This window comes from Anastrepha ludens, chromosome 2, assembly GCF_028408465.1.
Source record: "Anastrepha ludens isolate Willacy chromosome 2, idAnaLude1.1, whole genome shotgun sequence".
Classification (NCBI taxonomy): Eukaryota; Metazoa; Arthropoda; class Insecta; order Diptera; family Tephritidae; genus Anastrepha; species Anastrepha ludens.
Window position 1 is genome coordinate 70,112,204 of NC_071498.1, and position 15,025 is coordinate 70,127,228.

Here is a 15,025-nt window from a genome sequence, read left to right on the forward strand (position 1 = left end):
TCCACACTCGAGCTTGACTTGTTTACAGTAGCAGAGAAAACAAACTATGTGACATATCACGCTGAAATTTGCCATGTAAGCTTATAACAGTCCTACCAAAAAACAAAAAATTTATTTTTGCCATATGTCATCCGCGGACTGTTTTATTGATAACGTCTCGTTCATATTTGAGCAGAAGTACATTTTGAGTTGTGACCCTTTTGTATTTAGGGTGCGATATCTCTCTGATATGGCCGCTCTGAGCCTGTACGGCGTATTGTGCCCGTTTTGCAGCATTTTCCATAGTTTTCGGCTGGAATAGCGGCTATTTCCTCACGGATGTTGTTCTTGGGCTCTTCTATGGTCTTTGGTTTATTAATATAAACCTTTTATTTTAAATATCCCCACAAGAAGAAGTCAGGTGGCGTTAAATCGGGCGAACGCGGTGGCCAGTCAAAATCGCCATTTTTCGACATCAAACGACGAAGAAACAATTTCTTCAAAAAATCGATTGTGGTGCGAGCTGTGTGTGGTGGAGCGCCGTCTTGTTGAAACCAGAACTGCCTCATACGCTTTCGACCAAAAACTGGCATCACAAAAGTGGTTATCATATCGCGATAACGCTCCTGATTGACGGTAACAGCGTGACCATCTTCATTTTCGAAGAAAAACGGCCCAATAATCGTTTTCGCACTAACGCCGCACCACACAGCGACTTTTTCGTCGTAAAGAGGTACCTCTTGAATTTCGTGAGGATTTTCAGTGGCGTAAATACGGCAATTTTGCTTGTTTACCGTCCCATTCAATAAGAAATGAGCCTCATCGGACATGATGATTTTGCTCTTCTTCTTTTGACTTCTCTTGTTGAATGTAAATTTCAACAATTTGGGAGCACTCGCGTGGCGTGTACTGTTCCATGGTAAAAATCTGCCAGGACTGACGCTTCCAACGCGGTATGTCATTAAGCGATCTGACGTCTCTGTCAAAAGATACAGGGTTGCCAGATGGGTCCGTCGAATATGGGCAACCCTGTAGTGTTTCTCCATGGCCTACCGGCTGGGTTCAGTTCCTGTTACAGTTTCTAACAAGTAGAAAAACACAAGAGTAATTCTGTATTTCAGAGCCCTCTGAGTATTTCTCAAGGAAGTTCAAAGGTCTTTTCAAAAATGATCGTTTAACAGAGCACACAAGTTTATAGTTTGTTTAAAAATTGTTGAGGACCTTCTCTCTTAGAGAAATTATTTCATTTTATTTATTCTTTCAGATAAAATACTATTTGCCAGAAACTCAATCGATAGTCTTTGAAATATAGTAAATACCCAGGTAACTTTAGCTAAGTTGGAGCAAATCATCACAACCCGACAAGACAAAGTACTTATTGTGCAATCCCAACAAATACTAGAAACAGAAACCTTAAAGAATTGTGTAGTTCTCAAGTTAATATCCAACATCATCGCTAACTTTGATGGCAAGTTGAGGTGAACTTGAAAAAATAAATAAAGACAATAATTAAGTAAAAAATCAATAACAAAAAGTAAACAATGTTTTCTTCGGAAATTATTACAAACTAATACTCCTTAAAAATAATTAAATTTTTTTTTGCCGTTTCAATTAAAAAGGTAGAAACTATATTACTATTTTAATTTCAGTATTTCAATATGTTTGAGACCAGTTGGAGTTCAATGTGAGAGCAACTTGAGAAATAGTCCTATTTTCACCCAAAGGAAAATGTATTTTTTGTTGAGAACGCTATGATTTTTCATTTTAGATACGGTAGAGAAACAAGGTTGAAAATTTATAAGAAATATATAAGCTATCCACTTACTTAAATCTAAATGTTTGTTGGGATTGGATAGTTGGGAAGTGCTTCCCTTACAATAGTTCTTTCTCTTTTTTACTCTCGAAATATAACTTTCACAACATACAGTACAAAAAACTATATAAATGAAATAATTTCTTGTGAGACATCAATATGACTATTGAGAGAACACGTAAGTGTCCCCCGTAATCATACTCTTATTAGGTTGGTAGTTTCATGTAAACCAAATGAAATTCACTTTTGCCTTATATTGCCCCTATAATACTTAAAGATCATAGCGAATCTTCATAGACGGTTACTCAAGGCCATTAAGATTCACGCCAAACTAAGGGCCTGCTTGAATCGGTATGCATAGGTGACCACCATGACATGAAATACCTATTGGAACACTCGGAACTTCGTAAGCCATAACTCGGTTAGAACAACTCGGATTTAAATCCGGCGAAGGACTGTCACTCCAGCACCATTTCCTGTACATGAATGGGGAATGTTTATGCTGTTACAACATGACACCAGTTTTCTATATTAGTTCCCAGATTTGCCGCGTCCACCCCTTGAGCAATAAAGCGCTGCTGTTCTAGCAACAGTGTTCGAGCCGGCAAATGTCAAAACATTTCAGTCGTTCAAAATATTACAATGTTACAAATAGAAGACATGTGTCAAAACTCAACAACATAGGCCACGACAGCAGCGTGCCAACGAGCGAAAATTAAAATGGAAAACAAGTAAAAAAAAGTAGAATTTACGCATTGGAATCAGACAGCTAAATATAGTAGCGCCAAACTGCAACATTAGGTCGAGAGCCGGTCGCAGCACTGCATCCTCTTGTCAAGCAATAAATTGTAAAAACAATAAAAAGCAAGACACAACAAAATACCATGTCAAGCAAAAGCAAAAGCAAGAAGCAAATGTAAAGAACCAGAGCGAGTCAATACGAGTGAAAGGCATTGTGGAGAAAAAGTCTTTTTGCAGCGGCCCAATAGCCGAGGCATATTTGTAAATGTAAATGCATCAACTTGGGCCTTTGAGCACGCGACACACGCAAACGTATGTACATGCAGTAAATACTTAATACATACATGTATACATACATATGTGCACACAAAGTTATATTATATATGACATAAAATTACTATGCACAGTTCGTTCAAGGGAGGAGAATTAGAGTGGCCGCGTGAAAATGCATTTGCGACAACCGTGTGGGCACCCAAACTGGAGGCCACTGTTGATACTGTTTTGGTCTTATTCTTGACGTATTCTCGGTTGCTCCCCACGCAAACTGGTGGCGAAAATTTAAAGCAAGCAGCGACAACAGACGAAGAAGAGAGTGGTGCACTTTGTTTAGATCAAGTTGTTGGAAATCGTTGCGTTGCAACTACAGCGTTTCATTGGGTTCTAATGTTTTTATACACTTATCTCTGGTACAACATCAAATTTATGTCGGTCAATTAATTTGTTGATTTTGTTTTCATTTTTGCCTCGAATCGTTTAGTCAAACGACAATATTAGAGAAAGTAGTTAATTGAGTGGTAATGTTTGGCTGCGTTCAGATACAAACCCCTTTTTAATTCGAAATTTCGTTTCGAAGGCAATAGGGTATTTTTGGGATGAGTTAAAAAAAATTTAGTTTTAGATTCTCTCCCGCCCAGAACTGGAGAAAAAGTGCCAAAATACGAACTTTTCTAAACAAAAATGAAAAATTATGTTAGATTAAGGAAACGTTTCAAGACGATTGAAAAGAGATAGAAAAATAGAGTGGTTTGTAATCAAGAAAATGTAACTTAATAATTAAGTCTGTAAAATTAAATGAAACCGAGCGATACCGCGATATGTGCAAACTTCTGTATGCTCCCAACCGTGGTTTGTACTCGTAGACACACATCAAGTCAGCTATGATTTTCATAAACCTTATAAGCTAGTTGAAGATATCAAGGCAAGCAAATTAAGCCATAGCGGATTTTGGATGTAGACAGACCACATACCATTGATAAATCGCGTGAGTCGTGCGCAACGGGGATCACTTGGTACGGGGATTGCTCTTATTGGGAAGAGCAAAATGCAATGAGAATTGTTGTATTACGCGCTCAGTGTACGCTTTCAAATGACGATTTTATAAGCCATTGGAGAAGTGCATACATGTACCAGGCGAGTGAAATAATAAGCAAAAAGTGGCATACTCCAGGTGAATAGAAAATTAGGCATAACTTGATTATATTTTCCATGATCGAAGACACTATGAGTGTCAAATATCTGTCAACAGCTATGGAGTGTTTGCTTCTCGTATTATCAAGGAGCCAAATTGGACACACATCTACTCTAGTTTTTACAATACGATAATCTGGACTGCATTGTCGGAATGGCCCGAATTTTCAACACCACATTCAAATGCATGGGGAATATTTTATGCTGCTACAACATACTCAGCGAATTTCGGTTTCAGACGGATTAGGCCACGTACAATATTGCCCGCGAAATTACCGATTAAGATTATCAGCAGAAATAAGCTGGTATGCTGGCGTCTAATAGTGAAAGATCTTCAGAACTTCTGAAGGTTCTGAGGAACCTTTTGAAGTTACTATCCAGCGCAAATATTGAAAAATTAGCTGTAATTTTTCCACATTAATGTAAGTGAAATTATTAACCAATTTAAAAATCGCATATCCTTAATATTTAAGCTTTTGATTTCAAATTATAAATACTATATTATTTCGAATTTCTTTAGAGAATAGTTTGGTTTTGTTGATTTTTGTTATGCGATTACTTTTTGTAAAGATTATTTGTAAGCTATGATATTAATGAGAGTTAATTTTTTGTGTTATTAATTTATTTTTTTTATTTTATTAATTCTGTTTTTTAATGGAGTGTGGCCGGGTGTGTTTCTTATATGATTGGGCCATATCAGTGCGGCTTCAGATCTGGTAAGTCCACCATAGACCAAATCACCACAATACGCCAAGTCCTAGAGGAAACCCACGCAAACCAACTCGACACGCACCACCTCTTCGTCGATTTCAAAGCCGCCTTTGATAGCACGGATAGAAATCAACTCTAAGCCGCTATGTCTGATTTTGGTATCCCCGCAAAACTAATACGGCTGTGTAAGATGACGTTGCGAGCTACCACAAGCGCCGTCAATTTTGGAAGTAACCTCTCCGAGGCGTTCAATACCAAGCGAGGTTTCAGACAAGACGATTCTCTATTTTGTGATTTTTTCAACCTCTTGCTGGACAAAATCTTTCGCACTGCCGAGCTGAACCGCACTGGTACTATCTTTCATAAGAGTACTATGCTACTAGCATATGCCGACAACATCGACATTATCGGCGAAACCAACCGCGCTGTATGCTTGGCATACTTCAGTTTAAAGAGAGAGGCGAGCAATGTGCGTCTTGCGGTGAATGAGGGTAAAACAAAGTACCTGCTGTCCACACACACAGACTTTGTCTACCTTGGGACCAGTATTAATAACAGAATTGACGTCAGCATGGATGAAACGGAGAATAACTCTTACCAACAGGTGTTACTTTGGGTTCAGTAGGCAACTGAGAAGTAGAGCTCTCTCTCGAAGGACTAAGCTGGCACTCTACAAAACGCACATCATTTCCGTCCTAATACATATATAGCGCAGAAGCATGGACGACGTCAACAACGGATGAAAAAGTTTAGGGAGCCTTCGAGGAAAAAATTTTACGTAAGATCTTTGGCCCCCTCCGCGTTAGTGGCACCAGCGAGCGCAGGACAGAAACAGCTGGCGCGCCATTTTGGGTTCGGCCACAACCGACACACTGTTGTGGAGTCACATAAGTAATTAAGTAAGTTACTTATATGAGTGTAGTTTTCTATCTACCCTTTCGAACATTTATTTATTTTAACATTAAATTGTCAAATATATTTAGATTAAATAGAATATAACATTGCCTTTTACATAAAACATCATTATTTACCAACAACCCTAAAGTATATAAGTTTTGGAGTATATTTTATATGCGGATATGTTATACCCTGTCCCATATGCATCCTCCTTGCAACATTTTGTCACCACCTCTCGCCGGGTTAGTATACGAAAATAAATTTGCGTTTATTATTACGCTAGAACTCTATACTGCTACTTAATCCAGGTGGGGCGAGACCTACAGATGACGTATTGTCGGTCAATATCGATTGTAACCAACCGTTATATGATTTGGTGAAAACTCTTAATGGAATTCCGAGTTAAGCAGAGCTTACAAAGTACGCATGAGTTGTGTCTGTACTACCAGAAGTACCCGGAGTTATATATGGCGAAAGGTGTCACTTTAGCGAACAAATATTGGTGAATGTTTTATGTTATAAAAACAACAATACCAGGAACACCCTGGACCTTCCGTCATTAGGCAAAATTACGTTCTGGATGCTGTAGCAGGTTAAACTCCCACTTATCCAGAATCGACCCCGACATACTAAACATATGTCCAGCATGTGAAGGCACCCCGCACGACACTAACCACCTTTTCACATGCCCCATCAAACCCATACATCTAACACCTCTCTCCCTCTGTACCCAACCCGTCGAAACAGCTAGTTTCCTGGGCCTGCCGTTAGATGAGCTAGACGAAGGCGACCGGTGATTACACTACACTGATAGGGAAAAGGTACTGCTACAACAACAACAACAACAACAACAACAACCTTCCGTCATTGATTTAAGTAAACAGATGGGAATTCAGCAGCATTGCTAAAAACTTTATTACAACACAAACGATAACAAAATACAACTTCTTTAAAGAAATCAGCTGAGGAAACAAATTTTGGGTATTTACCATATTTACGCTACAGGTAACATATGTACATGCATTTATATTTGCGAAATTGGTCGAAGTTTTTATTCTCTCGCAAGCAAAAAACTAACACCGATTTATATATCTTACTTGTCTATAATCTGCACCCTTTTTATAGCAGCACTATCGCCAAATCCTTTCTTACATTTCTATCAAATTTCACTTAATATTTAGTTAAACACATGCACTCATATGTACCTTAGAGCTTTGCTTTCCACTAGAATTTCCCATCTTTACTTATTCGATAATAAAATCCACATTAACTTCAATATCCATTACAGAGTTAACGTGCAATATTAAAACTCTATTTTCGAAGTATTCAAATGGAACTGCTTGCGAATGTACTCAGTGATTTAAATGAATTATTTTCATATCCGACAAATGCGAAAATTCATATGACGTTCGTTTTTGGCGCTGTGTACAACTTGGCGAATAACCGTTTCCGTCAAAACTTACAACCAACTGACAAAAAATTTACAGTAGCAAAAAAGTTCAGCGACAGAAGCAATTCGAAAACAAAAACAAAAGACCTAAACCATAATACTCATACAGTAGGTAGAGTAGAATGAAAAGCGAAAAGACCGCGCAGCGCCACGCTATTACTGCCAGATGCACGAGCTTGATCGGGTGGACGATCGCACAGATGGACAGACAGTAAGTCTGACGTGCGGCGCAGTATGGTGCGGTATTATTGGCCGTCGACAAAGTCAATGAAAGCGGTAGAAGCATTGGCGATGATTACGTTGCAGATCACTCATTCTCCGCTTTCATTCTGTACCCAATTACATGGAATCGCATTGCCCGTCGACCGATAGCAGCAAAAGCGGCCCTTCACTTCCCGTTCTGGCTGTTTGTCTACGCAACCCCAAACTCTACCTCCCAACTAACAGCCAGCTCACTCAACTCAATATTTTGTGTATGAAAATGTAAAAAGTTCGACAACCAAAAGCGTAGCATACGAAAATGGACAGACGATTAAAAAGGCATTCGCAGCGTCGTCAACGCAGCGGCTACTTATGATGTGGCACGCAAGGAAAAAATTATAATAAAAGTACAATAGCTATAGCTATGGCCCAATGGAGCCATAAGCTTTCAGCTGTAAAAAAAAATGTAAACAAATATATATAACTATGAGAAAAAACAGCGATATGTTTTGCAAAAGCAATAAATACAACACGAAAATTAAATGAAAGTAAATACATAAGCCACGGTAAAATACAGTCTCACCCAGCACGTCGACCAGAACTGCAAGCAAACTCAAAAGTTGGCCAAAAAGCCAATGCTAATGTGTGTGTCAATATACGCAAGGCATGTAAAGTGGCTTGCAACTAATTAGAAATGCCTCACGCTTAGTAATTTCTTTACTGTTGTAGCTGGTTTAAACAGGGTCAGATATATAAATAAATTAGTTGACGTAATAGACCTAGCCCTATAAAATACAATAATAAACATACACATAGCCCACAAAGTCTGCTTACACCCTACAAATATTTTTAATTTGATTAAAAACAATATAAATTTATAGTTGAAAACATATTTGATTTATGTAATCTTTCATTACATTCTAAAGCTGCAAAAGCAAAAGAAAATAAGATTCCTCACTTCATTGTTTATATAACGGTAAGTAATTGCAACAACATACTAATATAGCAAGCAGAAATACTGCTCGCTCCCACGACAGTCGGTTCTACGTAACCGGAACGACCCGGATTTATATCCGGCCAAGGACTGTCACTTCAGCAGCATTCCTCGTACATGCACGGGGAATGTTTATGCTGCTACAACAACAACAACTGCGTACATTTTCTTTTTAATAATAACGTTACTGTACTAAGATTTTGTTTTTTTCGTGTTTGACACAAGTGTGAGTAAACTAACATTGTTATTGTTGCCCCAATCTCATCCAATGGCTGTTTCGACCGGGTGTGACTAAAGGGAAAGAGATACGTTACATGTGAGGTTCAGTGCTCTGGACAGGGCTAGTTTACTGGCTTTGGTTAGGTTAAACTCCTACTTATCCATAATAGACCCCGACATACTCAATATATGTCCGGCATATGAAGGCACACCACACGATAGTAACCACTTATTCACTTGCCCTTTTAAACCTATTCACCTAACACCCCTCTTCCTTTGGACCCAACCTGTTGAAACAATATTCTTTACTGAGCCTGTCGTTAGACGATAACGATCGGTAACTACACCGCACTGGCAGGGCCTACTGCTACAACAACAACAATAAGATGTGTTAAACAAAAATGAACCCTTTGCACTCGAGAGGCGACTCTCGTTCACTTCGTTTGGTGCGGATATTCGATGAGCAATCTTATCGGAAGTTGATATTAAAATATAAAAGTTGTATATGTTACTTTAAGTGTGTAATCATTTTAAGTTAGAGCTAAGCATTTCCCGAAAAGCGCTACGAAACGCTTCGAGTTGCTGGTGAGTCCGCGCGGAAATTGCCTCGAGTGCCAAGAGTTAAAAGTAAGTCAATTATTATGAGGCAATAATAAAACGAGATTTACATTGAGACAGCTCGATTTCGTATTGGCTTAGGGTAAATTTTAGGTCTCAATTCGTAAGCAAATCGCAAAATTAATAAGAACCAGCAAGTTTACATGGCGCGCAATTCAAAAAGGTTAAAGGAATCGAAAATTGGGAGTTATATTGCGATCCAGATACAGTTAATTTCCTTAAATTAACTTGATTCTGATTAAACTTTTTCACTACAGATTTTTCAAAATTTTGGAATTTATCCAGTAAAAACTTGCAGCTTTCTTATGTATGCACATAACTGTAAAAAACACTGATTTTAAAAATAAAATAAAATAAAAGTCCAATAACAATTTTTTATTTTATTATTATTTATAATGGGTGTTCTTTTTAGAGGTTAGGTTTTCAAGATGAAATAAAACGTATATAATTTAATGTTATGGCCAAGAATTTAGCTTTATTATATTATAAAGATAAGGGTTTGCCATTATGTTTTAAAAATGATTTCGGGCAAGTGGCCGCCGCGGCTGGCTCGAATAAATTCCAGCCGAGAGGCCCAATTTTCGACCACTTTTTGCAGCAATTGGGGCCGTATGTCAGCAATAACGCGCCGAATATTCTCTTCCAAGACGTCAATCGTCTCGGGCTCATCTGCGTAGACAAGCGACTTCACATAGCCCCACAAGAAATAGTCCAGCGGTGTTATATCGCACGATCTTGGAGGCCACGCCACAGGTCCACGGCGCGAGATAATGCGCTCACCAAAAGTTTCCTTCAATAAATCGATTGTTGCGTTGGCTGTATGGCATGTAGCGCCGTCTTGTTGGAACCAAAGGTCGTCCACATCAACATCGTCCAATTCAGGCACGAAAAAGTCATTAATCATGGCTCTATAGCGCTCTCCATTGACTGTAACATTATGGCCGGCTTCATTTTTAAAGAAATATGGACCATTGATTCCCTCTGCCCATAGAGCACACCAAACAGTGACTTTTTGAGGATGTAACGGCGTCTCAGCAATGGCTTGTGGATTATGTTCACTCCAAATGCGACAATTTTGCTTATTGACATACCCATTCAACCAAAAGTGAGCTTCATCGCTGAACAAAATTTTCTTGTGAAAATCGGGATCGGTGGCCATCTCGTTTTGGGCCCAAATTTGCACGATTTGCAAACGTTGTTCAGGTGTAAGTCTATTCATTATGAAATGGCAAACCAAATTGAGCATAAATCAAGTGACAGCTGTCAAAAAGACCATCTACGAAAAAAGTAGTGCCAACTTGAAAACCTTACCTCTAAAAAAAAACACCCTTTATTTTACTTTTATTAGACCAGAACTTTTTGTGATTGAACTAGTTCGAGTCTAGTATTAGATAATACTGATGCATGTGCTAAATCGACAATTTGTTGGACATCGTTATATTAAATATATCATCGCCAATTACCATTCAAAAATGATAGAACACGATCCACTTCAGCTGCAGAGCAAACTGGTAGTAAGATGCTTGTAAGTAAGTCCAACAAACCTTCTCAAATGAGATGCTATAGAGCGAAGGAAAAGATATTTCGTCCAGATGCGGCAGAAAGAAATATAGATACGCTCTGCCCAACCCAGCTCTACGTTTATTTCGTTTATCTACATATTTCAAGCCTAAAATATAATTACTGTTTTTACAGACCACTTAGAGCTAATATGAGATTAAGTTACTATAGATAATTGTTAAATAAATGAAAAAAGAGTTTAGAAATTTATTAAATTCATTTTTTGAAACCGAAAAGTCAAGAGGAATAGAACTCGAGATCTCTCGCATAGCTCGTACATGCATTTCAGTATGTTATATTATAAAACAACTCAACAAAATAATCTGCAGCTACACCCACCCAACTCTGTTTTTACACGGTAGACATGTTCCTTAGAAATACGTGGAAAAAAAATCTTGTAAAAACATACATGCGACATATGGTAAATTTGGCGATGTGTTGCACAACTTTAAAACTTGGTGTAAGATGCAATAACCAGGGCCGTGGAGAGAGTATTCGGGCCCCGGGGGAAACTTGAGATGCGGGCCCCTTCAAATTTTTTTTATTTATCAAAATGCGTATTATGTTATAGTAATATAACATTTAAACATTGAAAAACTCACTGATAAAATTTTTGATAGAATTAATTATGAAATATTGATTAAAATGAATTTTAGAAAACTCTTCAGCAGATCTTTAATTCTTTAATTTAATTCTTTATCAACGTAAGGACAAATTGCTTTAAAGAATAACTACGTTTCAAAATTGGTCTTCATTTAAAATACAACTATCTTAATTTTATCTAATCATCACTATAATTATTAATTACCTTATAAATCAGGAGCATAAAATGTTCCATTTTAAAAAGAGCTCAATAATATATACTTTTGTATCACCATATTATATTTATTCTTCGTAATCGTGATCATAACATTCGATATGGTGACACCAAAAAAAGTCTGTGACGGAACTCTGGTAGAAGTATTATTTAGCATAGCAGGAAATTTCTTGGAATTACCCTCGAATCCGGGCCCCTCTGAAAACTCCGGGCCCGGGGTAAAAAGTACTCGATCCCACAGTGTACAGTGAAAATTCAATTCATAAGTACAAAACGGGTTGGTGTCGAAATTCTGTATGTACAAAATTCTAAAAACAAAATTCTGCTTTTTTAAAATTCTGCTTTCTAAAATTCTGCTTTCAAAATTCTGTATTAAAATATAATGCTAACAATGTTAAAGAGGTAATGTAATTATTTAATTTATTATTTTATTATTTATTATTATATTTATTATTTTTTATTATTATTCGAGATATTAAATAAAAAATAATAATAATAATAATCTTTTCTTCAGTTTCGATAGAATCCACAGTATTTTTGCGTAGAACTCCTTTTCGCGTGGGCGGCCTTCGGCCGCGCTTAAAAAAATAACCTTCATCAGTCCAACTCCGGCTACGCAATCCACCGTATTTTTGCGTAGAACTCCTTTTTGCGTGGGCGGCCTTCGGCCGCGCTTAAAAAAAATAACCTTCATCAGTTCAACTCCGGCTACGCAATCCACAGTATTTTTGCGTAGAACTCTTCTAAAAAAAACGAACAGCTGCGATGAATTATTAAGAAAAGAAATGAATTAAGTCACACTACATATTTAAAAAAAATTCCAAAAAATATTGTAATTGGCTAAACTAAAATATTGTTAGCGCTTAAACATATAATATACATATGTATATTTATGGAATAATTGTTTATTTTGTTACTTCTTGTATGACGAAAATCACTAAACTTGAATAAAGCAGAATTTTTCGCATTAAACATGCAGAATTTTGAAAAAGCAGAATTTTAAAAAGCAGAATTTTAAAAAGCAGAATTTTTTGCAATTTACAGAATTTTGTCACCCAGAATTTTGTAATACAGAATAATGACACGCTTCCGTACAAAACATATAAAAATTGAAATTGAAATTAGTAGCAACAATTTTGCAACTATTCGTCGCTACTTGATAACACGCGTGCACGATTATTACTACCTGGACCGAAAATGCTATCATCAGTTGATACCATGTCAGATATGCCCAGCCCATCTGCCAGATTTTATTTGATTAACTGCTTCTGTCTGCAATGGAGCGCGTAAAGGTCAAATAAAGATTATTCAATAAAAAAATTATTCAAAAACAATGTACAATACTTGTTATTCAGCTAGACGCGACCTAAAGATTACGTTGAAACTTAATGCACAGTTGGACTTGGTTAGTTCTTCAATAAACTTAATGCTCTTATCTTTTACGAAAAATGTTTACTAAATAAGACATCCTTTTAGGAATTATGTTTTGTTCACAAAAACTTTTTTTTTTTTTTGAGATTCGCTGAAGAACGGAGATTCCATGTAAAAAAATTTATTAGTGACCCTTGTTATTTTAAAATCGTGTAAAAAGAGAATTGGGTATATTTTAGAAGAAAGAATAAAGAATTCCATTCATAACTTTATGCCGCATTACAAAGCAGTTTAATAATAGATATAAAATTTACAAAAATTATGAATATATATGTATGAGTGTATGAATATGTACATGAGCGGTAGGCGTATGCTTGTAATAAATTTTTATGCAGACTTGAAATATATTAATATATGAATTACAAAAGGTGTTGCGTTTCATGCTCTAGAATGGTGATCTTAATTAATATGTATTACCACCAGTTTGAGTTGGAAAGCTTGTTGATGGCAAAGGCTATGCCCGCGTCCATTGAAAAACAAAAATAATCATATTTTATATTTTATATTTATATTTAGGTCGAACCCATATCATTCGAAAAAAAGTAAACTATTTATTCAAGCAATGTCAGAATCGCCAGTCTAAATCCACCGAAATATTGCTCTATATATGGCACCTTTTCAATTTCCTACAAAACCAACTTATGTAGTAGCCCTTTTGTTCGAACCCGTTAAAACAGTACTTGGAATATCCTTCATAGTTTTTTGTTTGTTTGGTTTTAGAGTTTTACTACATATTATTACCAATTTTAGTAAGGTTCGTTTGACTAAGCAACTACGAGCCTGATCAGACTCGGGCGAATGTTAAATAGAGATGAGAATGGGTCTGAAAATGCATGCATTTGTACAATAAGTTTAGTAATAAGCTATATATATTTGGCGTACATGAATTTGGTTTTTTTGCTTATCATGTTTTATTCAGAAAAATTGGTATATATGTATATTGTATTTTATTCAAAGCTATCTCCAGTAGTTTAAAAAGAATCGTTTTTTTTTTATGAAACCGCATCAAGTGCTGGAAGGAAGGAGCGATACCTGGTGAATACAGCGATATACAATTGATAACCTTTGCAATTGTGATCGGGTGTGGAATCGCAGAAAGATTACTTTGAATTTCTTTTAGAATATTGTGCCTGCCAAAGTTGTTATATGTACATATGTACTAGGCAATTTCTTAATCGAAATGCTTGTATTATAGAAAACTACGGTATGTAATTCGAATTTAATATGTAAGTGTAGTACAAATACATATGCGACAAACAGACATCAATTTATGAGTATTTTATGCTGATGAAATGTGCTGACTACAAATTGTTTTCCAAAAAAACTTTCAAGTAAAGCGCGCAGCTTTATTTTATATAACTTACCGTGTTACTATCTTTATTGGAATTTAATTCCTTTAGCACACCGCGACTGCTATTTCCAGTGCTGTTCAAGAACTTCGGCGTTTCTCCGCTGCCGTTGTCGCTACCAGAAGTTCGCGCTTCTTTATTTGTAAAGCCTTCCATTTTGCGGGTTTATGGTCACAAAATAAAATATTTAACACTCTTTTATATTTCGATTGTTTATTCTAGTATTATGTTAACACTTGCAAATATCTATAACAAAATATATGAATATGTTTGCAGAAATACAAAATAATGATTTGCAATCAGATTCACTTTTTCAGTTTCCCGTTTCAATTTGATTTTTCCCTAATACAAATGCAGCCAACTTGAACCTTTAGAATGGAGTTGCCAATATTTTGGTTATTTATTTGAAGATTAACAATATCGGCAATAAAAAATGAAGTATGGAAATTTATGAAATATTTTCGATTTATACAAGTACAGAATAGAGACTGCTCACCCCGCAACTAACGAAATAGAGGGTGTGGTTCCCCTTTTGCCCTAATTTTAAAGGTATATAACTTTTTTCTTCAATTATATATATATTTTTATATATATCTATACCACCGACATAGATATATACACATATATTAAATATGTTGAAAGACATATTAACTAGATAGGCCCTTTGTTAAAATCCGTTCATTACTTTACGAAATATAAGCATTTAAATATCTGAAATTTCCACCTTTTTTTCTTTTACACTCATAATAATCATCCCGCGTCCACTTCTCCAATTGTT

General features: G+C 36.3%; 1 protein-coding gene across 1 annotated transcript in view; it reads right to left on the reverse strand.

Moving 5' to 3' along the window:
- The window catches only part of LOC128871783 (transforming acidic coiled-coil-containing protein 2), a 57,390-nt gene extending 42,795 nt beyond the window's left edge, over nt 1-14,595 (reverse strand). Inside the window, exon 1 of the mRNA XM_054113853.1 lies at nt 14,263-14,595. Coding sequence (XP_053969828.1) covers nt 14,263-14,403 — 141 coding nt within the window. The 5' untranslated portion in view covers nt 14,404-14,595. The remainder of the gene's footprint in view (nt 1-14,262) is intronic.
- Between the last annotated feature and the right edge of the window lie 430 nt (nt 14,596-15,025).